Source organism: Anser brachyrhynchus (genome assembly GCF_964034855.1).
Source record: "Anser brachyrhynchus genome assembly, chromosome: 2".
NCBI lineage: Eukaryota > Metazoa > Chordata > Aves > Anseriformes > Anatidae > Anser > Anser brachyrhynchus.
In genome coordinates, this window is record NC_137695.1 from 139,084,846 (window position 1) to 139,111,953 (window position 27,108).

The 27,108-nt window shown below is 36.1% G+C and overlaps 1 protein-coding gene across 10 annotated transcripts in view; it reads left to right on the plus strand.

Moving 5' to 3' along the window:
- VPS13B (vacuolar protein sorting 13 homolog B) overlaps positions 1 to 27,108 on the plus strand; it is a 477,988-nt gene that overhangs the window by 342,103 nt on the left and 108,777 nt on the right. For all 10 annotated transcript variants that reach the window (XM_080583158.1, XM_080583153.1, XM_080583155.1 and 7 more), the window contains 2 exons: positions 12,014 to 12,716; positions 22,006 to 22,143. In XM_080583158.1, coding sequence (XP_080439284.1) covers positions 12,014 to 12,716; positions 22,006 to 22,143 — 841 coding nt within the window. The remainder of the gene's footprint in view (positions 1 to 12,013; positions 12,717 to 22,005; positions 22,144 to 27,108) is intronic.

Sequence of the window (27,108 nt, forward strand, 5' to 3'; positions counted from 1 at the left end):
CCCAAACTACCTGTGACTCATTGCATGAATCAGGACTGAAAGCTTCATTCTGAACTTCTCCTAAGATCTCCATTAATTTTAGCTCTCTCCATCAAAGTATAGGAGTAATAATGACTTGGTAGGGTATTCTCGGAAATGAACAGTGACAACTATTTTAAATTATTGGGAAAGTGGGTAAAATAGAAAATGTGGAAAACTAAACTTGATTAGCAAAGAAGGATGTGGGAGTACTGGTTGACAGCCGGCTAAACATGAGCCAGCAGTGTGCCCAGGTGGCCAAGAAGGTCATTGGCATCTTGGTTTGTATGAGAAATAGTGTGGTCAGCAGGACTTGAGAAGTGATTGACCCCTTGTACATAGCACTGGTCAGACCACACCTCGAATATTGTGTTCAGTTTTGGGCCTCTCCCTACAAGAAGGATATGAAGTTGCTTGAGCATGTGTAGAGAAAAGCAATGAAGCTGGTGAAGGGACTAGCAAACAAGACTCATGAGGAGCAGCTGAGGGAACTGGGATTCTTGAGTCTGGAGAAAAGGAGGCTGAGGGGAGACCTCATCACTCCTTACAACTGCCTGAAAGGAGGATACAGTGAGGAGGGTGTAAGTCTCTTTTCTCAGGTGACAAGTGATAGGATGTGAGGGGAATGTCTAAAGTTGCACTAGGGGCGTTTTAGATAGGATATTAGGAAGAATTTCTTCACAGAGAAGGTGGTGAAGCATTGGAATGGGCTGCACAGGGAAGTGGTGGAGTCCCCATCCCTGGAGGTATTAAAGAGATGTGTGGACATGGCACTGAGGGACGTGGTTTAGTGATGAGGTCAGGTTGGTAGTTTTTCTTGGTGATCTTGAAGGTCTTTTTCAACCTAGGTGATTCTATGATTCTAAAAATCTATTGGCTTTACTGAGGAGGGATCCTGCCTACAGATTTCATCAAACTCATCTGAAGAGCAGTGAATTAATGTAGTATTTTAGAAAGTCAGGCATCTTCTTTTCACGTAGCTATAGGGGTAATTAAGTGTTTGTTTGGAGTAGTTCACCACTGATCTTGGAGTAATTTCTATCTCTTCTTTGGTTTCCCACTGGAATAAGTAATCTCCAAAATCCTGCTAATAAAGGTCAATCAATTTTGGTGATTCTTAGGCTTCCAAAACAGGGAGAGAAGAGAGTAAGAAAGATTTGGAATCACAAATAACTTTTTTGCCAATCTGTTGTTGTCTTTCACTGGGATATGGTCACCTAACTGATCTACATGCTTTTGAAAATCTCTCGTCATTTCATAAAATTGATTCCATCTGGCAATAAGGCGTTTTCCTCAGGTAAATGTTTATTACACATTGAACACGTGATTTTTACCCATTATGTGTATTGGATCTTTGGTGTTCGTACAAAGTAATTTCTCAATAGGCTGGTTTGAGCTGAGTGCCTCGCTATTTGTCCGGGTTTGTCCATGATAAAGCCCCTCACAGCATGTAGATTTGTGCCAAGAATCAGTTTGGCCCAACTAACAAAATAATATGTCAGAAATTTAGCTTTTATAAATTGCACATTCTCACTGTATTCTCCATGTGTTTCTCAGCTTCAGTAGCAGGTTCCCCAGGTTCTTATGGGCTGCAGTCTGATAGAGAATTTTCCAGTAGGTACTGTAAAATTGAAAACTAATTTTAGAATAAAAGCTATACATTTTGTAATATATATTTGTATATATAATTTAAATATGAGTATATAATAATGCTTATCTCTGTAAGCAATTAAAGCTTGTTAGTATTTATGTAGTAACTCAAGCAAAACATTGATCTCTTATGCGTTGGGGTTTTTTTTGTTCCATTCATTTTTATGCTTCTCCTTGACTTTTATTTTGCTGTAGATGAAAGATTTGAATAAAAGGAGTTCATAGCTGTGTCATACCACTGCATATACTGTAGGTTTGGTATCTTAAAAGGCTTTAGAGACAAACAGTAAATGTTAAGATACCTCATCCAAGATTGCTTTTGATAAACTATTCTATAGCAGTACAATAAAGGATGAACATTTTAAATTACATTCGTAAAAGTTGTTTTTACCATGTGTTGAATAAATAATGCAGTTCTGTCCATCTTTTGTACAAGCTGTTTGGAGATTCCTGAAGATGAACCATCCAGAGCTTGCTTTTCAAAGGTTATTCTTTCAGTACTAGAAATGAGAACCAACAGCTTAAAAATTGTCTTTGGAAAGGAGTACCTTGCATGACGGGAGATATAGTGGAAGAGTTGGAGGCTATTTGGAACACTAGCTTTAAGGCAGCACCTCACATATACTTCGAAAGTATGGATCATGGTCATATTGGTTTTATGTTGTGTGCATTTACATTTACAGCAGTGCATATTTTCTACATGGCCACTGCAGCAGTTGCATAATTGAGCAATAATACTTGGAATAGTATTTAAGAAAGTATTTTAATAAGCTTCCACAACCAGGAAAACAGAAGTTCTTAGTGAAGGAAAATAAACTTTATGAACCAAAATTAGAAAAATTCTTTTTATGAAAAAAAGTATATAAATAATGTTGAGTAATAATCTAAAGTCTTTTTACATCTAAATATATATTATAATATGCCGTAATAATACCATATAGAAGCAGGTAAAGGCCAAAAATGTTTTTCAGTGAGAGAACAAAACTTATGTGTATGTTATGGCCCATTTCTTTTCTTTAATGTCATCACCAGCCCACTGTTACATGGTTCTAATGAAATCTTAGCACTGCAGTTAGAAGCTTTGAAAATGGCAGACTACTACAGGATGTCTTTCGTAATAATTCTCAGTTGATTCTCCAGTAAGGTATATAGTCATATCTCAGCATGATTTGAGCTCTGGGCACTTTGAAGCCAGCTTCCTAGCACCGAGGAGATGAGGGCACTTGGAAGACTGCCAGAGTCGATCAGTCAGAAAAACCTGAAGGTGTAGTTCCGTGTATTTTCTTCTCCTGAAGCGGGCTTACAAGGGTTGTGTTTCTCACCTCTCATTCCTGCTCCAATACTACAATTGTTTTCTTTAATTATTTTTAAGGAAGTTCAGAGAGCACAACTTAGGGTGTAATTTTGAGGCTAATTGAGTGATTACAAACTGGACTGCCACAATCGGTCCTTCTCCTCTTGAGACATAGCACAATGAACCAGTGCCCAAAATAGAACATGCCAAAAACAAATACCTTCTTTTTTCCCCCGATTTTTTTTAGGGGGATGGGGGGGGGGGGGGGGAGGTATTATTTTGTGTGCTTCAGGACCTTGAACTGGCTGTTTTATACAGTCATGCTAAGCACAATTTAGAAGACACAAAAACAGTCTATCATGGAATTGCACACCAAGGCCCTGACAAACAGCTTGCTAAAAATGAGGATATTTTTTGATGGCCTAGATCAAATTAACTGTATTCTGGAACTCTTAATTTCCTGCTCTTCAGTTCATACAGCACTTCATGTGCTTTACTTCCCCATGAAGTCTTTTGGTAAGGTACTCTACACAAATTGAAACATGATTTAGTCAAACATTGGGCTAGGTACAAGTGTATCTGGCTTGATACATGTGAGATGTAACAACCTTAAAAAAAACATTAAGGGAAAAAAGATAATTTTCCAGACATCTGGAAGCTTTAAAACCTTAGGCAGTCAACATCCCAGCATACGTTTCAGTGAGCAATCGTGTGCCAGCAGTTGGATATTTCTCACTGGAGATTGCTGTACTGTGGATTTTTCAGCTTGTGGCATGTAGTCTGACTCAGTCTGACATTACTGGAAATAATGTGGAAGGAAGTTTGTTGACTTGGGCAACGTTTGTACATAACGTCTTCTAATCTGTAAGATTTTAGTTATTTTAATTGTCTTTAGGATGTTCAAAACATATAAAGGGTCCAATATATCTGAAAGAAAAAATTGTAGCGTATGATTTGGGGGATAGTTTGTTTAGCTGTATGCTTATTTGATTAAGGGTCTGCAGGTAGAATCTATGTTATGATAGCCAACTAATAAGTTACTGTGTTGCAGCAATGACTAATTTCATTGTTCATACACTCATTCATTCTATCCTAGAAAACAATGCTTAAATTAGCATCCCGAGGTTTTGTTGAATCCTGCTTTGAATCACTGCTATGGTATTTGGCATCTAGTAATGCATCAAACATGGAATAGTAGTTAATGGCAGAATATTCCAATTTACTCCAATGGGAGTAAATAACTTTGTTAAATTTCTTATCTCTGGATGTCCTAACACTGAATCATCAGATATTTCCATATTTAGAATTCTAAAATGATTTAAATTCTTGAATTTAAAAATTGTTCATTGAGTTCTTATTTTAAACATCCTCATCACGTGAGAAAGTTTTTAACCCATAATAGAACACCTGGTCAAGAAAACATCAGTGTGTAGGACCCTGAATTTTTTGCACCTAATCCCACCCAGTTGCACTGCGATTTCCCAGGACTGGTCAGTGACAACACCACTTAAAACAATCCCACCACAGGCTGTGATGTGCCAATTCTGATGGAAAACCTGTTTATGCAGCCGTATTGGCCTCTGATTTGAGTAACTGGTCTTCTTCTAGTGTTTGAGAGCAATCTTTCTCTGTTGTGAAGGTACAGCCTTAATTACTTAAAATTGCACATCTTTGGGTGTTTGTTAGTGGTTGTTTGTTATGTTGTTGTTATTATAACGTACTTTGGTACACCAGTGAATGTGAGTTAATTCAGCTTTATGACATTTTCAATTAGCTTGGTGAGACAAAGTTCTTTTTATAAGATCAGATCAATCCTAAAGCACAATTTAGTTCAGTGATCTTTCTGCGTGTGAAAATGTGATCTAAAGCTGTGACTGGTACAATTACCTCGTTATATTGAAAATTTAATACTGAAATGCTAGAGAATGTCATACAAACTCAAGCTGAAATTTCAACTACTTTTTTTTAAAACTTGTACAAGAGCTATGCAAGCAGACTCCCATGAAAAATATAGTTTCTCAGCCTTAACCAGAAAAAAAATGTGCAAAAATGAACAAACACTGATCATGTATAAAGTAGATATGTATATTCATTTTATTCCAGATGTTTTTCATGTAAAGGCAAAGATATGAACTTAAAAATTATGAAATTAAATTTTCAAAAATAACACAAAAACCAATACTTTTATTAAAAATATTAAGGAAAAATTACTGTTTGACAAAGAATTCTGGCAGATTTCAGCCTGGTCTTTTCAATTTGAAAGTGTGCCTGCAAAAAAAAAAAATGAACACAAAATTTCTTACTGGCCTTTAATAGTATAGCATAATAAGCATAATGTTTGTATTAAGATTTTAAAAAGTAATTCTGTTGGAGTTAGAAAGGATTTAGCATTTGCATATAACCATGTTACAATTGGAACATTCAGCACAGCTTTGATTTATGAATATTTGGATCAGTGTTTAACAGAATGTAGCCTCTTACTCTAGTTTTGAAGAGCTGGAAAAACATTACACAAAGAAGCTGTGTTGTATTGTTCCTAGCCGTCACATCTTTCACATAATTCGTGCAGTATTATGAAAACTAAAATTGAAAATTCCTGTCAGGAGGAGTTCTTTAGGCCTGTGAGACCATAAACAGCATTACACTTAAAATTCACATCATTTATTTTACAGCAAATTCTGATTAAAAAGAAAATTATTTAGTGAAAAAACAATTTGACTTTTATATGAAATAAGCTACTTTAAAAATTTCTGATATTTTAGTTGCATCATTTTGACTTCATTTATTAGTTGCCTTTTTGTAGGAAAGTTTGGGATACAGAACTCTTTCTGCATCGTTACATTGATACAAGTACAAGCAAGTTGTCTATATTAAACTGCAGGACTGAAGTTTTAATTTAAAACTTAAGAGCAACTTTATTAGACCAGAAAAAGTAATTTAGTAGTCCAAAATGTTTTTATGTGTGTGTTTCATTATATTTTCCATGTGAGATTAATATGTCAGTTTAAAAACTAACTTTGATAGTGGTCAGAATTATAGTCATTCATACAATTCATATTCAAATCAAAACAAAATTGTTCAGTAGAACAAAGTGGTAAACAAGTTAACACAGAAAATGAAAATAGATCTATAGAAAACAATGGTACATCAAATAAATTCATATGCTGTTGGAGAATCTTTGATGAAGTAGATGAAGAATGTAGAATAAATCCAGAAGGAAAATACACAGTGTTTTCTTCATAATTCCAGTTTAAGCACAACAGAAAAAAAAAAAAAAAAAGGAACGTGTTCATTTTTCTCTAGCTCAGTTTGTGTGGTAGGCAGGATTTTTATTTCCATGAAAATACTGCTACTTTTTAGCAAGAGAAATAAAACTAGGTCACATGTCACGGTGATGTACCAGATGTGATTGGCACTTTGATTCTGTGGTTTCACACTTGTGACTCTTTCCATAATTTATGTAATGTGAAGAATGATCTCATGATTGGCTGAAGGCTTTTGATCAGAGTTAAGGAATGGCTATGCTGAAGGCTGGAAATTTTACTTCAATAGTACCATTATATAACCATAATTAATATGAGAAGCTGGAAAAATTATGCAGATGTAGATGGTTTTGATCTAGAGCAGTTGCACTTCCAAAGATTATATTGCTTACGTTTGATCCATTAATTAGAGAATTAGTTTGTAAAGTGCAGTAAAGTACCAGTAAAAGAAAATAAAACTGGTAGAAAGGTTTACAGTGAAACTGCATGTGTTTACGTTTGTTGTTGTTGAAAACTCCAGAGAGATTAAGAAAGTGAAAATATAATAAAAAATGTCAATTGTAAAACACCGTTTTCTGCTTTGGAAAATGTGTCAATTATTGGTCTAAAATGTTAGTGTGTTTACCTTGATAATTTTGTTATCTCTCTTCATGGATTGAAACTTTCAAGACACGTCTCTACTGTCTGAAGACTTCCATCAGAAATAGAAAATAAATAAGGATTACCTGGCTAAGGTTGCACTGACCTCAGATGGGACTGCTTGCCAATTTTGTTAAGCAAATCTGTTTATTTACCATAGATTTTAAGATGTGCTTCTCAGTGTGTGTTCTACAGGACATGCTATTTCCACACTCTCTCACTAGATAGATATATATGTCATATGCCCTATTGAACTCAAGGGGTTAAGCTAGTAAAGTTACCTATCTCAACACATGAAAAGGAAGAATTAGCCGCAGTTCCCTAGCTACTAGTGTAGCTTTCAACACCTTTCCTACGGTGTCTAGTATTGATAGGATATATAACTGTGAAAAGACGAGAAAATGCACTGAAGTGATCTAAGTAAACTATCATCTTGACATGTTTTTTCTAGCTATTGAAAACCTTTCCATATTGCAACTCATTCTGACAGTGAAACTGTAGAATTCCTCTGATTTAAGTACCATCTGGTTATGCTCAAAGCTTTAAAGCTATTATCTCAGCATAAAATTTCAGCGTCCTATATTTTTTTCTTCGCCAAACTATCCATTTTTAAGCCACAAATATTTTTCCAGTCCTTTCAGATTTTATCTAAAAGTATATTTTAACAGTATTTAAATAGTTCTTAAACAATAACAATTTATCTTGATAGATGACATGCTGTGTTTTTTCATTTTATTTTAATTAGCCATTGTGGAACCAAATTCCCTTTTGTTTTACTCCTTTGAATACTGTTTAATTACAGTTATCATGCCAAATATCTTAAAGGTTATTTTACCAATACAGTTTCATTTAACATAAGCCATGTGGAATCAATAGTCCTGTTTCCTAAAGTGAATGCTTGGAAAATCTTACATTCATATGTTAAGAGTACACATCCTTTCCTCATTAGTTGGAAAGTACAGGGATTTTGGCACAGGTTCTGTGTGGAAGCATTGTGCAGCTTTTATATGGATTTTGTTTTTAGCCTTTGATGACACTGTTTAGAATAGGAAGTATCTAATAAGTAAAGCATTTTGTCTAATGTGCTGCCAGTGTGTTTAATATATGCCTGGAGGTCTGAAACATTATCTTCTCCACTACAGTAATATGCATTTAATTCTCTGAAAGCAGAAGGTCGAACTTTTAAAAGGGACTCAAAGTACATTTTCAACTAAAATAATTTAAAACACATGGGATAGGGGACCAGAGTAATGTACAGTTGGTTTTTATGGTTTAATCATGATCATGTTAATGCACACCAGTAGCTAATTAAAGAAAACTTTTATTGTTCATTTTAAATGGGTTATGTAAAGAGTAAGAGAATTGATATAATACAGCCCAATGATAAATGTTACCATTACATTTGCTAACAGCAAGCTGATATTGCTGTTCTTGACGTCTTTAAAGTATTGGCCCATTTATTCCATAATAAAGCAAAAAATCTTTTTGGAGGAGTTACCCTGAGAGTCATTCCCTCTCGTCTCCTATCCCATTAGAGGAATACCTAAATGATGCCCAGGTTTATTATTAGGCATACTTTCAGGTTAACTGTGAAACTTGGGAGAAGGCTTAATGCTTACTGAGCAGAAATTGATGCAAACAGTTCCAGTGGTACTTCTGCACCTTTGTTTTGTACTTGGTAATATTATTAAAAAGCTGTCTAGCAAATCATTCCTCACTTGTTCCAACCTTTATAGTATGTATGGTAAGAGAATACGTAAGTCAAAGTTTAATTGTTGGGCTGGATGGCATGGAAAATTGCAATAGGATATGGTGCTTTTTACCTTTTGGGCACTGGTTCGTATTGCATGCTACTTAGTACTAAGCAGAAGTTACCATCTGACTGCTGTTCAGTGACCTGTGTGAATTGATTTGGGGGTCTCAATAATTCTTTTAGTTGAATGTCCACAGAACAGGAAACTCAGCAGTTGGGACCAATTAGCACCCTTGCAGTAGACTGAGAGTAGTCAGAGAAACCAAGGTCTGAATGGGGATGGGGGTAGAGCTGGTTTTCTACCTTCCTTGAGGTGCTTCACACAGAGGAGCACATTTAATAGATGCTTAGTTATAAAACAAGGCAGAAGAAAAGAACTAGGGTTTAAGTCAAATATACTTAGGTGTGAGATTAGATGATCCATTCAGAAAACAGAAGTAGGATGCTTTCTCCCTTCACTCAGTCATACACATGCAATGTTTTTCTCTGTGGAAGATTACCACTTGGTGGCTGATATTCTATTTGCAATGCCTCTGGCGAAGTCAGGTATAACTTATATGTCAGGTATCTGTAGAAATTACTCCTGCATAGAGGAAAACAAGAGAATACCATGTGATGCCAGAAGAGTGTATTTCTCTGCAGAACTGTACTCTCTAAAAAGATTTTTTTCATAGTGCTGAATGGAAGGCTTTGGAGTAATTAAGAACTTCTGTGTTTAACAGCATATGCTGTCTACTTCATTTCAGGCAGTATTTCCATGAAATGATATGGCAAGAGCATTCCACAGCTCCATCCCTTCTGCCTTTTGCTTGCCCTGAATGCATGAACAGTAAAACCATCTATGCCATTTTGAAAGTACCATCAGTACAAGATACGGCCAAAGCACTTCATGGTTTACCAAACAGAGAGGCTGAGGTGTAAATAGTCTAACCTTGCTAGGATATCAGGAGAGGTCACAGTTTCTTGGCTTATAATGTGGTAATTCATTAGAATGGTTTCCAGTTATTTTTACAGAGGCTGCCTTAAAACTGGTATCACTTTTACAAGTCAGTGATATGAGTCTGTCATAGAAATCAGCCACAAGGAAGTTTATTGGTTATTTGAAAAATATGTACGTGAGTGAATATGAAAAGACTGTAACCAGAGCTGGCAAAAAACTTTTCAAAGAAAATCTCAGCTAGTTAATGGTTCTGTTTCAGGATTTCCTTTGTAATACTTTTCTTTAGTATGGCCATGCCTTTAAAGAAAGAGGGGGAGGGTTTATTCCCTTTGTTTCAGAAAGCGCAATGTAAAGGAACCTTTAGAAAAGCAGCTTTTCTTTAACTACCACCACCACCTAATTTCTAAAGTAAATGTAGAATCTACATATACTGCTGTATAAAGACTGAAGTTTGAAGAAATTCGGTAATCACTGCCCTTCATTTCTGTAGTTGCTGATAAATTTTGTAAGTTCTTTTAATTCACGCTTACAGTTTTCAAATGGAAGTTAAGGTATGTTTTGCCCTATTTTATATCCCCCTTTTCAAAGATTCGTTAGAGTGGAAAAGACAAAAAGAAACTGTTGAAGTAGGTCCTGGAAAAAAAATAAATGATATCATTGAGTCAGTGTGCAGTGGCAGCCAAAAAAAAAAATACTGGACATAATCAGTTTGGAGATTGAGAGCAAGACACAAGGCATCATTTTGCTGCTTTATAAAACTGTAGTAGTCCTATTTCTTGAATGCTGTGTAGAGTACTCGAGAAGTGCATAGTGGAGTTAGATAAGTCAGAGAGAGGAAACAAAAACTAAATGTGCTGGAGCAGTTGCTTTGTGAAGAGATACCCAAAAAGCTGGGGCCCTACTGTCCTGAGAGGAGAAGGTTGAGAGAGGAATATGATCAAGGTTTACAAAGTCATAACGGTGCTGACAAAGCTGACCGTGAAACAGTTGTTCAAATCCTACACTACAAAAAACTGGGGACATGCAGTAGAACTAGCGGGAGATTAGTTTAAACTGAATACAGATTTTGAAATTTGCTTGTGGAGGCCAGACGGTGTCAGCATATTCAAAAACGAAGTGGAGGAATCATGACAAGAAGTCTAGAAAGTGTCACTAAAGGACTACACAGGCATGTGTACCCACCAGCATCCCGAATGCAGCAGCTATGGATGCTTAGGGAGTAGAAGGGGAACAAATTGCAGTAAGTGGCCAGCATCCCGTCTCTCTCAATAGGGTCTCCTCCTAGCACTGTCAGAAACGGCATGCTGTCCTGGATGGATCATGCGTCTGATTGAGTAGGGCATTTCTTATAGTAACGCTTCTGCTAAGTGGAGCAGAAACACTTCTTCTGGGCAGCACAGATAGAAGTGCTAGTAATTCTGTGGAAGCGACCCATGGTAATGCATGTCTCTAAAGTCATGTGAATCACAGGAGTTGGTCTTCCATCATCATTACTGTTATTATTATTATTGAATTTATGCAATTTTTTTCTTTCCAAATATTTTTGCATATGTGCTCCCCTTGTCCTCAGGTTCTTTGTAGGATTTCTACTTGTTTCAGTGGCAGTATTTACAAATGTATCCTGTTCCTGGATAGTAAGCCTTGCAAATAAATTTTGTTTCATTGTTTTATTTTCTACAATAGAAGTTATTTTAAGTGTTTATTCAGTGGTGTATGTTTTATTTTTGAAATATTTCTATATACAATGATTTCTCACCTGAAACCCTGTGGATGTCACAGCCAAGATTACGCTCGGTGAGCCTTGGTAAGCTTAAGAACTCATACCCCATCACAGGGGCAGTGTGTAGATATTGTGTGATGTTTCCTTCAACTTTGGTGTTTTATGTAAGTTAGCTGTCATTTCCATTACTCTAAGAAAAATATTAGTTCTGCAACATAATATTTACACTTTTCAGCTTACAATTTCTATTTAATCTTTTCGTGATTTTGCAGTAGATTAATATTGCTATCTCCTTCGTGTTACCACAGTAAAATATTTTAGTGCCAAAGAGAACTTCTTGAGCATCAGTGCTCAAAACTAGAGAATAGTTATGACTAGGCTTTTTATTTACGATGGATTCTTTTATAGAGATATGGTTTCATATTAATCTATATATTTCTTGTAGAATCTTTACCATATAAGGAACCATTTAAAAAATGAATTGTAAGCCTAGAAATCTTTATTTTTTTCCTTCACATGTTCTTTTGGCACTTCATCTGTTGTGAGTCATCATTTCATTGGAACAGACACCTGCTGTGTTTTCATGAGTGATTACTCTGTTAAAGTTAACTTGGCAGATATTTTTTTATAATTCTCTTTTTTGACATCATGTTTATAGAGTGATTGTTTGCTGCCACTGAAATGGAAACAGTTGGGATATGGATATAATAAGCTAATATAATATTTTCCTTTGCAGGTTTCCAAACAAGAGCAGAAAAAAATGGACGTGTGTGATGGGGGAACAGTTGAGACTTCTTCACGTTACAGTGGAGCACAGGACAGTGGAATTGGCAGTGACAGCGTTAAGATCAGAATCGTTCAGATCGAGCAGCACAGTGGCACCAGCCAGCACCGCATTGCCCGTCCCTCCCGCCAGTCTTCCATTGTGAAGAATCTCAATTTCATCCCTTTTGACATTTTTGTTACAGCAAGTCGGATCTCCCTGATGACTTACTCATGCACTGCCTTACCTAAACCAAAATCACCACAAGAGCAGAAAGATGGTGAGAAAATAAGCAAAAGCTCCTTGAACCTTCCAGAAGCAGGCTCAGGTAGCAGCCATGATACCAAGAAGCCCAGTCAGCCATGCATTTCCTCCGTCACAGCAGATGATCTTTTGAGCAGCAATGTTCCCCCGTCTACGGGAAGAAAAACTGGTCTTTTGTCTCTGGAAAGTCTGCATGCTTCCACAAGGTCATCTGCTCGACAAGCCCTGGGTATAACTATTGTTCGGCAGCCCGGTCGCAGGGGAACTGGTGACATAGAGCTGCAACCATTTCTCTACCTTGTTGTATCACAGCCCTCTGTGCTCCTCAGCTGCCACCACAGAAAGCAGAAGGTAGAAATATCAGTGTTTGATGCTGGTCTTAAGGGAGTAGCCTCAGACTACAAGTGTACAGGTAAGATCATTCAGCATTCATTCCTGGGTATAAATGTCAAAATAATTACACTTCTTAAAGCTACTGGGGTGGTGGAAGAGAAAACTACTGGTGGACTTCTAGGACATCTTTAGAAATCAATCGGTAAATATTCATTTTTTAAGGATTATACACCACAGCTAAATCAGTTGAGTGTGAAAAACGTTTGAAATTAATTAAGATTGAACCTTTCAGCAACCATTTCATCCTGTTCCTCAATATTACTTTCTCAACACCAGATTGTCATAGGGACTGTTCCATTACTTCAACTTCTCAGTGTTGTCTACAGAATAGTTGTAAGTCAAGCAGATTTCATACAAAAAAGCATTTCGTGAGGCTGAGTATCACAATATTTCCCCAAATTAAAATACTGATAAAATTTAAAGAAAAACATTTTAGAAGCACCTGGTGTTTTGATCATAATCTATAAGAAAAATATAGTGATCTTCCAAGGCATCTAATGATGTCATTTATTTTAAGTTTTCATTCAGCTGAGATATAGGTTTTTAATGAATTTACTTCTTTTTTCAAGTCATATGCATAGTTTATAGTAAGAAAGAACAGAATAACTGCTTAGTGGAAAAATTTAGAAAAATTCTTTGTCTGTCTTATGTGTACTGATGAAGAGAGAAATAGAATGGTTGCAATTCATTTCTCTGACAGCCAGTACTTAGTATAAGAATTTAATGAGATGCATCATTACTCTACAGACTGTTATGAAAAAAAAAAACAAAACAAGAAGTGTACCTGAGGATGCAGGAATTTGATGAAAAAATAGCTAGAGACGGGTTTGTTTGTTTGTTGTTCTTTTTTAACTTATTCACTGAATGAGAGTTGTAGATAAAAAACATTGCTAGTTTTTTCATGCCAGATTTCATACAGCACACTAGTTACAAAAAGTATAATATCTTTTTTATGCAGCTATACTGAATCTCTACTGAATGAGATTGTATAGATTGTATCTTCTGAAAATTGGGATTAAAGCCATGTGTTTGGACTAATAGATGCCATTAAAGACTAATAAATGCTATTTTTGATAAATCTTAACTTCTTCCAGAAGTCTGAGTGATAGTGGAACTTATAAAGGGATTAAACAGTGAGGAAGAATAGACAGCTGGAGAGAAAAAACTTAAAATAGAGATGAGAAAACATGGCAGAGAATGCGTCTTTTATCAGTCCTCCATTTTCATCTTCCTTTGTTTTTGCTATCCTGTCTTGAGAGAAACATAGATGTGTCATGAGTTTGATTTACTTCAGATTCCCATCTTTATTTGTTAAATACCATATAAAAGATTATCATTGTAATAATTAATATGAAAAGAATTAACAAATCCATTAACAAAGCAAAGCTTGAAGGGCAGTGGGAGTAGTTGTAAGTTTAAGATCACAACTTCATGAAGTTACAACTTCATTTTCATGTCTGAGACACTCAGATGTGTCCTTGTACAAGCTGCTATTGCATTACCAATAAACTGGGCAAAGTTCTCTCCATTCTGCAGCTACTGTTAACTTCCAAAGCCTTTTGCTACCTTTGTACCTATGGGAGCTATAAAGCAATAAAGTCTTCCTACAAAATAAAGGTGGATCAGAGAGCACAGAAGCATGGCAAGAAGTGTGAGTAGAAAAGATGATAGGAACACGCGGTCTGAGAGCTCCTAGCTCACCATCTAGAGAGCTGGAAAGGTCTTGGAGAACCAGAGATTAGTCCTACATGGGACTCATCCTTTTCTTTGGCTTTTTGTTTTTGTGTCGGGCAAAGGTGAAACAGTGTGGAGGTGGGAGTCAGACATGATGTGAACGCAGAAGTTCTGGTCTCATCCTGCTGCTTTTGTGGGCAGTAATAAATACTTAACTCGTGTATCAGGCAGAATCCTGTGCTTTCTGCCAAAGCATTATGCCTTTTTTTAATAGAGTTTGAGAGGTGGGTGCCAAAGTTCTAGTGCCTGAAAACACCACCCTAAATGTATTAGTAAGTTAATAAAACTAATCCACACTTAAACACTTTAAGTCATATGCTAATTTGCACAACAAAATAGGCAGTATAAAGTTTTTATTGCCTCTTGTTTAGGAAGACCTGCTGTGCTTGTGATTGCACCATTCAAGATTAATGTTGTCATACCATTGTGGTAACATGTAGCTTTGGAAACTTGTATTTTTAATTTCTAGCACTCATATTTGAGGCAAAACTGCAATTAACTATTTTTTATATGTATGTGTGTATATGTGTATATATCTATATACACACACTATATATATTACATAGCATATAATACAACATCAGGAATGTTGCACTGCATTTTCTATGTTGCTGCAGTCAATTTCATCAATCACTCCAGTTTTTCATGACGTTGTGATTATTTGCTGACAGCTTTATCTGAAAGAGATGTATCGTCCAAATGAAGAATGATATAAAGTTCATTTGAAAAAAATAAGTTGGATTCTCTCCGTCTGTACAATAGCTATGTACTGTTTTGGTTTTTTTCTCTGTATGTTAAGGACTGGAAGGTGGAAAGAGGGTATAAATGATGTTTAATTTACAGGGAAAGTTGCTAAAGAATATTTCCAGTTAAATTCTAAAAGACTTCCCTTCTTGTGTCTGTGTGTCAGCATGCCGACTAATTCTCCATTATCTAAGGTACAATGGGGAGAAGGCCACAAGCTAAATATGAAGGATATATTTAAACTAGGTTACCAATGGAGCATATTCCCCCTTGAAAAACATCTTTAACAGTGGGACTAAGCCTGATGAAAACATTGTGTGCATGACACCACAGGATGGAGATGGGCAACAGCACAGCAACAGATATAACATGGCAAATTTCATCACAACCTGATGAAATTAAGACTCCTCCGGGCAGAAGAAAAAATATATGTCATTTGTTATGAAGTTTTATTGGTACTCCTGTGGGGGTGGTTTCTCATTACTTATACTAATGCGGTTAAGCTTACGTAGCTAACCGTATATGAACTATGTAGATTAGATCCAAAACATGCTAATAAAAACTGTGACATTTCAAATCATCCTGTGCATGTGTATATACCATATATGCCGCATAAGAACATTTTAGGAATATTCTAAAACATTTGGAAAATTGTTTTGAATCAGTTTTGTTGTGTAATTCTGAAGACAACTGCTATTAGTTCAACTGCAATGGCTTCAGGTCTTACGAAATGCAGTGCTATAATTCCTTATTGCTTTTCAGCAAAAAGTCTACATTTTTAAACCAATTCTCTCAAATCTTGCAAGGCAGAAGCAATACAAGATTCTATTACGAAACAACGAAGGTCTTACTTTTTCATGGAAGGTAGCTTCCAAGACAGTTTGGGAGTAAAGAAAAGCTGATCGTAGTTTAGACCTAGTTATGGCTTTTATCCCTTACCTTTTCCATGAGTGTATTACATTGTTCAACTGTAAATCAACAAAGAATATTCTGGACCTTATAGCTATTTCTAACAGGTATTTGATGAGAGTCTGTTTTATAAAGCTTTGAATAAAATAGGGAAAATATCCTGTAAAACTGCACCAGCATGAAGTCTGAAGAAAATAATAGGTAACAGTAGGTAACTGACGAAATGAAATTTGTGATAATTTACTACTTTGAACATGTGAAGATTCTAATACTCTTATGAAGCCACATACATTTTATTTGGGATAAGGAATTTTTTATTTTTTTTTAAGATTTCAAGTTAATGGAGCTTAAAATTCAGGATTTTTACAGTAAGCTATCACTCTTATGTGTGAGAGAGTATTGCCCAGTGGCTAAAACAATGAGCTTCTTCCAAAGAACTTGGTTCCTCTGTTCACTAGCTGTGTTTGGGGCTGTTTTTTACTTACTCTGAAAGATGAAAGAAATAAGTGCATAAGAAGAAAATTGGAGGAAATAGAATATTTAAAAGTTAAGTACTATTAGCATGTCAATTATCAGTTAGCAGTAACACATTTCCAGCAGGCCTGTGTCTGTATCTGGGAGCATTTGCCTGCCTTAGAGCTAAAGACTAGTGGCTGTGCTTTCAATTTCCTCAATCTTTCTCTCAAAGCACGTCCACTGGCAAGTCAGTCTGGAGGAGGAGGAAAGTTACTAGGTTGTTACAATGTTAGCTCTGTTTTATTATGGTTGTGCTAAGCTGCTTCATTTGTGTTTTAAATTATTTTTGTACTCGCACAGCTTGATTATGGTTATGGTACTTAGTGCCAGGTATAGGAACTTCAAATCAAAGTAAATGTATTAATGGGATAAATATTAAACCCTCAATAAATGTCATTAAAAAGACTAGCTGTTCCCTGAGTTGACTTGTAAGATCCTTTGTAGGTAGCCTAAAAGATACTATAAAACAACCCTTTTTATTCATTGCTCATCCTACGTTTTAAAAAAATGGCATCTGCTAGCCGTTAGTTTTTGCTAACAGAGCGTTGGCCATTTCCACTTAAATAAAAGTGGGTGCAATTGTTTTTAATGTAATCTCATAAGCTGCTTTTATAAATATTTTTTTAAACTTTTATTTGCTTTGTTTCAGGTAATGTAATCCAGATACAAAATTGCCTCATTTCCTGAGCATTGTGCTCTGGGCATTCTTGAAAAATCTTTTTTCTATTTGTTTGTTTGTTTATTTTCAAAGAGGAGGTTGTGCTGCTTGGCCATTATAAAGGAGAGAAATTTCCAAATAAATGTGTTATGCATGGAATTTCTTCAACTTCCTCCAATGAAGCATTTGCAAAAAAAATAGCCATTGTGAGGCCATCCAAAATTATTCTCTTTTTTTTTTTTTCCTTTAATTTTATTTTTTTTTTACACCCACGCCTTTGATGGCAGGGGGTCCATGAAGAGCAGATGCAGTAGCTAAGACCACATGTAACCTCTGATCTAATGAAAAAGCCCAGGCTGAATGGAGAGAAACACAGGCTGGATCTGGCAGGAAGTCTCATTCACTGCCTCTCTGTCAGCTTGGGCTTCCTCCGAAGCAGAAAGAGGATTTAAAGCTGTTACTTAGCACAGCACTGAGGGAGTTGTGCTGGAGTATCACCTGCTCCCCTCTGAGTATATTTATCGTCCAGCGCATCCGCATCCAGGGATGTAAGGGTGTGCAGCCCCCAGCAGTAAAGATGAGCTGGCCTAGGGGTGTGCATGCCTTGGGTTACTGTAAATGCTCATTTGGGAACTTCCTGACACAGCACTTGTGAGTACACTCACAGAAATGTTTTCCCATTTAAGTTCACTAAATTCCAATGGAAACCATTTCTAAAATAACACCAAACGTCCCACTTCGGAGTTGGAAGTGCAGAGAAGATTGCAGCATCGTACTGGCTTGCAAAATTGACTGCAAACCAAGCCATGATTCATCCATTGAAATAAAAGCCTGTTGGAGATCTCATTCGGCCTGGGTGAGGTTCCAGCTGGAGGGGCCAAGTTGCTCGGTAGCCCGGTCGCCCTGCTAACGCCTGCCTTGGGCTGTTCCCCCAGGGTGCCCTGGCTGTCAGGTACAAACAGGGTCAAAAAACACGTTTTGAAAAATGAAAATCTTCGAGATGTGAAATTCCTCCTGCCTCCATCCTTTCCTTTCCCCCCTCAAAAGTTTGGGTTTGTCGTCTCCTATTAACATGAGAATGAGGGGGAGGTAACTGCAATCAAAACTTGCAAATCCAAGTCGAGTTTAGGAAGTTACTTCATAAACTGTGAATTTTGGAGACGAGGTCTGAAACTTACCAGGACTAAAAGTGGCTTTGAATGTTCAGAGGATTCAAAAATAGCCAGAGATATATCTTTTTCATTTGAATAATAATAATAATAAAGGAAAACAATGTGGAAGTATTCAAGGTCTTGCAGCTTTTCAGTCTTACAGATTTTAAATTACACTCTTGGTTGTCGATCTGTGATAGTTGTCCTAGCATTTCTCTTTTGCTGCCCCAGACAAATTTTTCACATCGTGCGGAGGATAGAATTTCTGGCCGTCTTCACCGCTCTCAACTTTTCATGCCTTTCTTTTCTCTCTCTTGGCTTGCTGCGGAGTAATTCTAGCCTCTCCTTTTGCTTATATATGCATCCCTTGGGTTTTCTCCAGCATTTTCTTTATACAAATAACTGCAAATTTAAGTGTTGATTTTTGGGAGAATCATAGAAAATGGAAATGGAAATGACCTATTATAATACATTATTCAGACCAGTTCCCTGCTGATGCATAATTGTTCCCTATTGTATATTTTATAGTGTTTTGTCAAGTGTATTTTTAAACATTTTGAACATTTCCATCATTTCCTTGAGGGAGAAGAATCCTTTTCCTAATAGCTCTTCCCATCAGGAATTTCTTACTTTTCAGCCTAAATTTTCTCTTTTTTTTTTTTTCATTCTATTGCTTCTCTGGTGATTCCTCTGCCCAGTGGCATAGGAATTTATTTGTTTGTTTGTATTGTTCTATTCTTTTCCTGATCCTTAATCCTACGAAAACACGTATGCTGTTTTCTGCCGTAGAAGATTTTTATTTTTTTTAATCAAGATACACATATTTTACTCTTTCGACCTTCAATGTAAATGAAATTGCCCTACCCAGATACATTTAGCAGCTCCTCTATGGAGCTTTCTTCAAGTTTTTAATATAAGCACTTGTACAGACAGTTTTGAAACCTCTGGAATTTAGCTTTCTTCTCATTGTATAAAAAATTATTTATTGATCCATGCCTGATATACTTGGATGTAAAGTCAAGTCTGTCATGCAGGTCCAAATAAACCATGCCATGTGCTTGGAAACACTCAAACTCATTCTTTGCATGGCCCTTCAGAATTATTACCTCAGATGCTGAACTGTGACAATGCAGCTGTCCTGCTTCCAGAATGATCTCGGTTTCATCATAGCATGGTTCCACCTGAAATAAAAATAAATAAATAAAAATTAAAAAAGAAAAAAAAACTTGAACTCTGTAAGGCCAGTGCTGGGTTAAAAGTAATATATTTTGTTGGGCTTGGGCTAGTTTTGTGTGTTGAAGTGTCTTTGCATTGTGTCCCTAATGTGTAAATTCTGAGGTCTTTCTCACTGTTCATGTGTCCCAGTCCTGATACATCCCAGGTACTAAAGGGTTGATGATGGTGCTGCACACCTTGGAGACATGACAGAGCAAAATAATCTTCCAAGAGCCCAATGGCTCCTTTATTTTTTTATTATTTTTTTTTTGATTCTGTGCTTACTTGCTGCAATACATGCAACCCTGCAATACAGTGCCCTGAGGCTGGTATTTGTATAGCTAATGTATTATGTCATGCATGGATTTTCTGCTATGTAAGTTCCTTTCATTAAAGAAATTTTCATCTTTGAACAACTGCAACTGTGAAATGATTATTAGCTGTTTTATAACGTAAACATGTCTTAGGATAGTAGGAATACCTGTAAGTATATTCTGAAAAAGCAATGTTTGACTAAATTTACTGGAATTTCTTAATTTCTAGTGGTTGATCTAGGTTGTTATATAAAGTATGGCACAATATCGTTCAGAAATGAGACAAAGTAATAGCATATTGTAATATTTTACTCCATATTAACAAACCTCAATGTTTACATTAGTATTTCTGAAGGAACAATAAATAAAATAAAAAGATCAATTTAAGTGATTTAGCGATGTGCATTGCACAATGTAATTTTTACAATGCTATATGTTCTGAAAAACATGAGTATATTGTTTATGACGAGCTACCAGTACAAAACTAAATAGATCCAAGTATAGATCCAAGTCTGAGATCCTTGCTCGGAACAACTACAAAACTATGTTTTGAAAATAATGTGTACCTCAGTGGTAAAAAAAAAAAAATTGTATTATTATTTTCAGTATGCTAGCCAAAATCCGACACAGGAAAAAGAAATTCCCTAAAGCAGTTACTACAGAAAAGAGAGTATGCCATACAATTCTGGTTAGTGTAATTAAAGAAAAGGGCTGAAAACCATAAAAATGTAGAAATTCACATGGAAAATATACAAATCTGTTGTATGCAGTGACAGCTCTTAAACAACTGTTGAGAGCTGACTTTCTAAATGTATAGTGGGAATAAAGGGAAGGAAAGGCTGTAATGTATATGCCATGCAGTACAAATACTGCTGTAAAGTCATTGCCTGAAAATTGATCAAATAAAAACAGAAGAATGTGCTAACTTTTGATCTTTTCCATATAGATCTAAAGTCATGATCAATTGGTTTCAGTAGGTTCTTTGAAATCACATAAGGGTTCATATGTGCCAAGTTTTATATGAATCACATGATAAGGTCAAGAAATACAAATTCCAAAGCTGACTTTATATACCCAGTCCACATATGACTGTGATACCACGATACCATATGTTGAGTATAATAGTGGGTATGTAAATACTGCTCTTGAAAGGAATCCATTCAGTAACACTCAGTTAAATAAAACAATTCTAACAATTTTTAATTGACTGAAAATGGGAGAGATGAACTTTAATCAAGAAAATCTTAAATCTTTAAGGGTGAGGCAGATATTTGCTAATTTAAGTAGCAATCTTGATATTAAAGAATGATGGAGTATTTAGAATTTAAGACTGTGTAGTACCAGAATTCAGGACTATTGTAACAAAGGTCACAAGTTGCTAAAGAATAAAAAGCCTATCTACAGCACTGTTTTTGCCATCTGTGATATGCAGAAAATAAAGAAAGGAATACCGCTTGGAGGAAATTAATTTTCATGTACTTGTGTGATATTACGGACCGATCAAAGGAATACCATTCAAGATGCTATCCAAGAATAGCTACTGTTTTTAGAAGCTAAACATGCTGTGTGAGTGAAACTCTGAAGAGAATGATATAACTGCAATATCATCGTGCTTTGTCCTCGAGATCTGTTAGCATTCTGATCTCTTAAATTTTATGTTGCTGTTACCGTTTTCTTACATGGTAATGAAAATACAGTCTAGAAAGTGATTTTTGATCACTGTTTCTCTTCTAAGTAGTACTGCTAACAAAAGATCAATTTAAGTGCCATTAAAAGTTGTCTTGTGATGGGTAATATCTTTTACTCATATTTCACTTGGTATTTTTGCAATTTTTCTTCATTTTGTGTGATACTGGATTTGCTTTCTTGCATATGTATGCATGCATTGTTAAACACATGCACTATCTATGTCTGCACAAATGATGTGTGTAAAAGTATTAAGAATTTTGTCTACTGTGTATACATTTTAAACTTCTCAGTTTTACTTTATGAATTTCGTATTTAGTATTTCGTTATGTATCATATTCCTGGAATATTGTTAATGAATATGATCATTGTCACCTGTAGATCCTGGAAAGACTCTACCAGAAGCTCTGGATTATTGCAAGATTTGGCTGCAAACAGTAGCAGGAGAAGTAGATGCTAAAAGTGGTATTCCACCTCCTCTTATCACAGTACAAATTAAAGACTTCCTTAATGGACCAGGTAAGCATTGACTTTAAGCTCTATTTTCATAACGTAATCTATTTATAGATATGCACATGTATACACACAATTAGATCATCAGAAAAATGTTGTATTCCTTGCTGATAAACGTGAAATTTTCCTCCCATCGTTACCCTGAATTGAGATCACAGTTGAGGAATGGTCAGTCCTAGGTCAGTCATAGGTTTAAGGCCTCATTATTTATTTTCTTTTCAAGGTCATTATAGAAGTTTTACCCCTCTAGAAGCCTGAGTTTGGCAAATTTCCAATAAAATGTAAACAACCTGCTTCTGGCTCTTGAACAACTGAGATTTTAAAATTTATTGAAGTATGTTTATAAAAGCTGACTTTTAAGTTGTTTTTGGAAAATTTAATGATCTGCCTTCTCTTGGGTTCTTTGGAATCTGGATACCTGGCACTACAAATTCATACAATCTAAAATGCTAACACTGCAAACATGAAAATAATATTTATATTGTGTTTCTTTAATACAGAATATAAGTGGTGTAGTATGACAGTTCATTAGAATTTAGTTAAAAAGATTTAAGTGACTTGTAGTCTGACTCCTGAAGAATCACAGACTCCTGCAAATTAAACTGTTATGTATTATCTATGTTGTGAATTATGTATTTATAGCTACAGTACTATGTAGAATATAATTAAGGTTGTATTGAAAGTTAGAAAATAGACCTACATTTTCCTATGCCGTCATAATTCGTCTCTCTTGTGTGTACTTACTGTAGTTTGTTGAATTGTGTAACTTTTTTCATAAATATCTTTTCTTTACTCAGCACACAGAGTGAGCTGTTATCAGTCATTTAGTGAGCAACTCTTCAGTGTTGGGTTTTTCTATTAATCCCGGTACACACGTTTATACAGTCTTAACACATTATGTGAACCTAGCTCTACAAAATAATTACATATTTCCTCTGTGTTGCTTACTGCTTTAGGATCTGAGCACTACAAACAAATTCATTTACTTGCACAACCCTCCTGTGGGTGATGGGGTAGTATGCCCTTGCCATTTCACAGGAGGTAACAGAGGTGAAGGTTTTTTTCATTACATTAACGTTGCCAATTTAAAACTGACAATTTTGTGTCCAAGTTACTTAAAAATACAGGTATTTAGGTGTTGGAAGCACAGTTCCTATTGTCTTTGGGTGAAACAGTTACCATTTCTGCATATGAGCCCCCAGGTTACCAAACTGAACAACCAGGGAATGAGAGGTGATATATATTTACCAGCTGATTACGAATATTTCGTTAGGTAACTTGAAAATCCATTTTTTACATGCAGGCAGGCAAGAGTCTTGAAGAAAGAATAAAGTTCACAACCTCATCATTGCCACTTTTTTTCATTTTCTGTGCTGCCTTAAAGGCATTCTTTTAAGACAAGATTTTAAAACCACCTGATAATGCAGTTTTTCTTATATTGATCCCTGTTTGGCTTCATTAATAGGATTTTGAACCTTCAGACCTACTGCATGTTTTACTGCCATTTGAGCTAAAGGATTAATAATAGTAATAGTTGATTTTCAGTCTAAGCATGATCAGCGTAAGAGGGGAAGAGACACTATCAGTGGGCTTTATAGATACCTGATAAGAGCAGAGAAATGTGGGGAGTCAAGATTTTTGAGTTCCATTGGAAAGCCAAAAGGAAAATGTATTCTCTCTTGACACTACAATATTTTGGTCACTGCTGCTGGTTTGTTTTCTTTTATCCTCGTTTTTCCAATTTTTTGATTTACTAGTCCTCTCTTCCCACATCTCTGGCAGGTTCCCACATTCCCAGATCCCTTGTCTTTCCATTCCCCTGTTTCTTAAGGTTCTTATTGCAGTTTCCTGGCCCAGCATTTATATTTAATTTTTTAAATGCCTGAAGGTGTTTCCCTGACACAGTCCTGTTAGTAGGACAGCTTTCTGACTAAACTAGCATACAAGGAAGTTGGTACAAGCTTGCAAAATACATGTTCACGAGTGGTCTCAGTTTCTACCCCATTCTCAACAATTCAGTCAGATCCTGAATCAGTGTTAAATCTCTCCCCTCCATGGTATTTGGCTAAATAGGGAACTGAAAAAAACATAAATTAACTCATCATAAAATCCAGTCTATTTATTCTTGCAAGGCACATAAAACCTCAGAACTTTCATCCAGGATCTCTTCTTAGCCAAAAGGCATTCTTTTTATCATCTATTTGCTGCTAATTGGAACTATCGTTAAACATGACTCAACAGTAATTACTCCGAATTTTAATAAAGTATTTTACCAGGGTAATATAATAAAACAGCTCTGCATTCCTCTGCAGATTTTTCTCATCTCAGTTGTGGCCAGTATGAGATACTCTTCAACTAGGCTAACCTTTACCAAGAACTATTCCATGGGTGTTTTGTTGAGTTAGTAGTGAAAGACACTTTCCACATGCGGTTGCATCAGAATAGCACATTCAAAATTCACATTGACAACTCCTGAGCAGACTACTGTTACTAACTCTACTTGGCGGGGAAAAAGTTCTCTAACCACAACTTCTTGGGTGACGTAGCTTGGCCTACAGAGCATGGATCTGGAGAAGGTATCTACATCACCAGGTCCTAACTAAGCCTGCAGGTGTTCATTAAGGACAGGAACCTCAGGAAAATGTTTGTAAGATCAGCAGACAACCTTAATTATGATGTCTCCCATCACAAATACCTAAATTGGTTAAATAAATACACCGATGAAATATGCTTATGTTGCATGCCTCAAAGGCCTAGAGGTTTTTTAGTGAACATTTGGCATATAAAGGAGCCACTAATGAGTATTTTCTAAGGACATGTTGTGTATTTTCATGTTCATTTATATATGTGCATTTCATAAATCCAATAAGTTCATTTTTTTAATGTACTTGAAGGCAACGTGTGCTAGTAGATGCTAGTGTTTGGGCACAGGTGATCTGCTTTTCAGAAGACTCTTAAAAGCTGTTCATATACAGACAAAAATCTGGATGCAGCAGTTGTGATAAATGCACAGTTTTCTCTATAGATTTTAAGTGTTCAGAGTTCAGCTGTTCAATTGCAATGCCATAATTCTTAAGAAGAATTTTGTTGGCGTGCTGAAGTTAAGTTTCAGATAGAGCAGTCAAACATGGCTGTGGTTTATGATGCAAACTACTATACAAGCAGTTAAAAGGAAAAATCTGCAAATGGTTCCCAGTGTTTGCTGTCTTAGGTGAAAACTGTACTCCTTGTAAATAGTTTGTCAGCTGAAGTAGATAAGTAGATAGTGTTCCACAGAAAAATTGTATACTTTCACCACACAGGAAACCAGGTTGTCAGTCTGTATTAACTTGGAGATCAAAAAACTACAGCAAGTAGCTAAACTTGGAAACCACTAATTAAATGAGAATAACAGGATACATTAATGCGCTTCTTGCCACATGAGTTGATTATTTTGTACATTTTTGGCAACTAAAGAAAAATGATATTTCTTCCAGATTTAAGGTAATAGGATCCTAGGAGAAATAAGCATTCATCATCAGGCCTGTGGGAACAGACCTTAACCCTAACCCCACGATGTATTAAAGTACTATTCTTTCTCTTTCTACAGTAACTAATTATTTAAAATTTTTTAAATTCCATTTACATCAGTTTACATGACCTTCTCTCTTTTATATTCAGTCTTTTACTGACTGTACATTTAATTCTTGTCTAATACACGTAAGTGAACTATTTATTGCTTCAGCATCAGGTATTATTCATTAGGTGGGGAAAAATTATGACCATCTTGTTTTAATAGTCTTTTTTAAATTTATCTAACTACGCTTTAACTGCAAAAGCTGTCTTTTTGACGTATTCTTTCTGTGTGTAAATGATGTAAAACATTTCATTAATTTGTGAAGTACAGCTTCATACAAAACACATATACACGCAAAATATAAACGTTCATGCCAAAGTCCTCTTCCCCAAGCATTTTCTTGGGAAGAAGTTAGGCTTGATGTGAAATAACTAAGATCCTTGATGTTTGCCTTTGGAAATAATTTCTACGGAGCAGACTATGTGGGCAAATGAAGACATTTCTCACTGAACGATAAAATAACGGTGGTGGGGTTGGGGGCTGCTCTTGCCAGACACCCCTGGCAGCGGGGGGACGCAGTGAGGAGCAGCACAGCACTAGGCCTCGCCATAGGCAGGGAGAGCACCAAACCAAGCTGCACCTCGCGCTCTCCCTGGCTTTCTTCCCTGTTTCCAAAGGCAACAATTGTCTCCATTAGCAAGGTCAGTGGTTTGGAGAAACCTGGAAAATAGCAGCTACCAGAAACCCACTAGAATAATATCTCCAGCAGGTGATAGATTAGTTGGAACAAATTGGAACCATTGCACTTCAGCAATCCTGGTTTCTTTCAAGCTGTTTTAAAAATGTCGTCATTTTAATACACAATATCAGCCCTGCGGAGCAGTCCACAGCAGGTTAATTTGAATCATATGATGTATCACTGCCCTCAGCTGACATGAGCCCCGTTCCATGTGTGAAGCCATAATAAATCCATTCCCAACCGAGGCAAATTCCCTGTGAGAAGGTGAACTAATCCAGGCCTCACACTGGCATGTTAGCCCTCCGTAATTGAAAGCAGGGCCACCTGTTCCCAGCACAGTTAGCCTATAGAGAGAAAATTAGCATTAGATCAGATACTTAATATATTGAAAAATCATTCATACTACTTGCAAGTTCAGCTGTGGGCTGCTTAGCATGACATCATATATAAACCTAGGAATGTGCCCACTTGATCCCAGTTTAACAGTTTTGTTAACCATGGTGTTTGTTAACTTTGAAATGAGAATTTTTTGATTTAATGAGAGCTGACACGTGAGAAGGGGAACTAGCCAGGGTGCAGACTTTTCTAATTAACTCTGGGTCATTTGCAAAACTTTTGAGCTTTCTAGTAGGTTTTTTTTTCCCTTTACTCTTTTACAAACAAGTTTTTAAAGCAC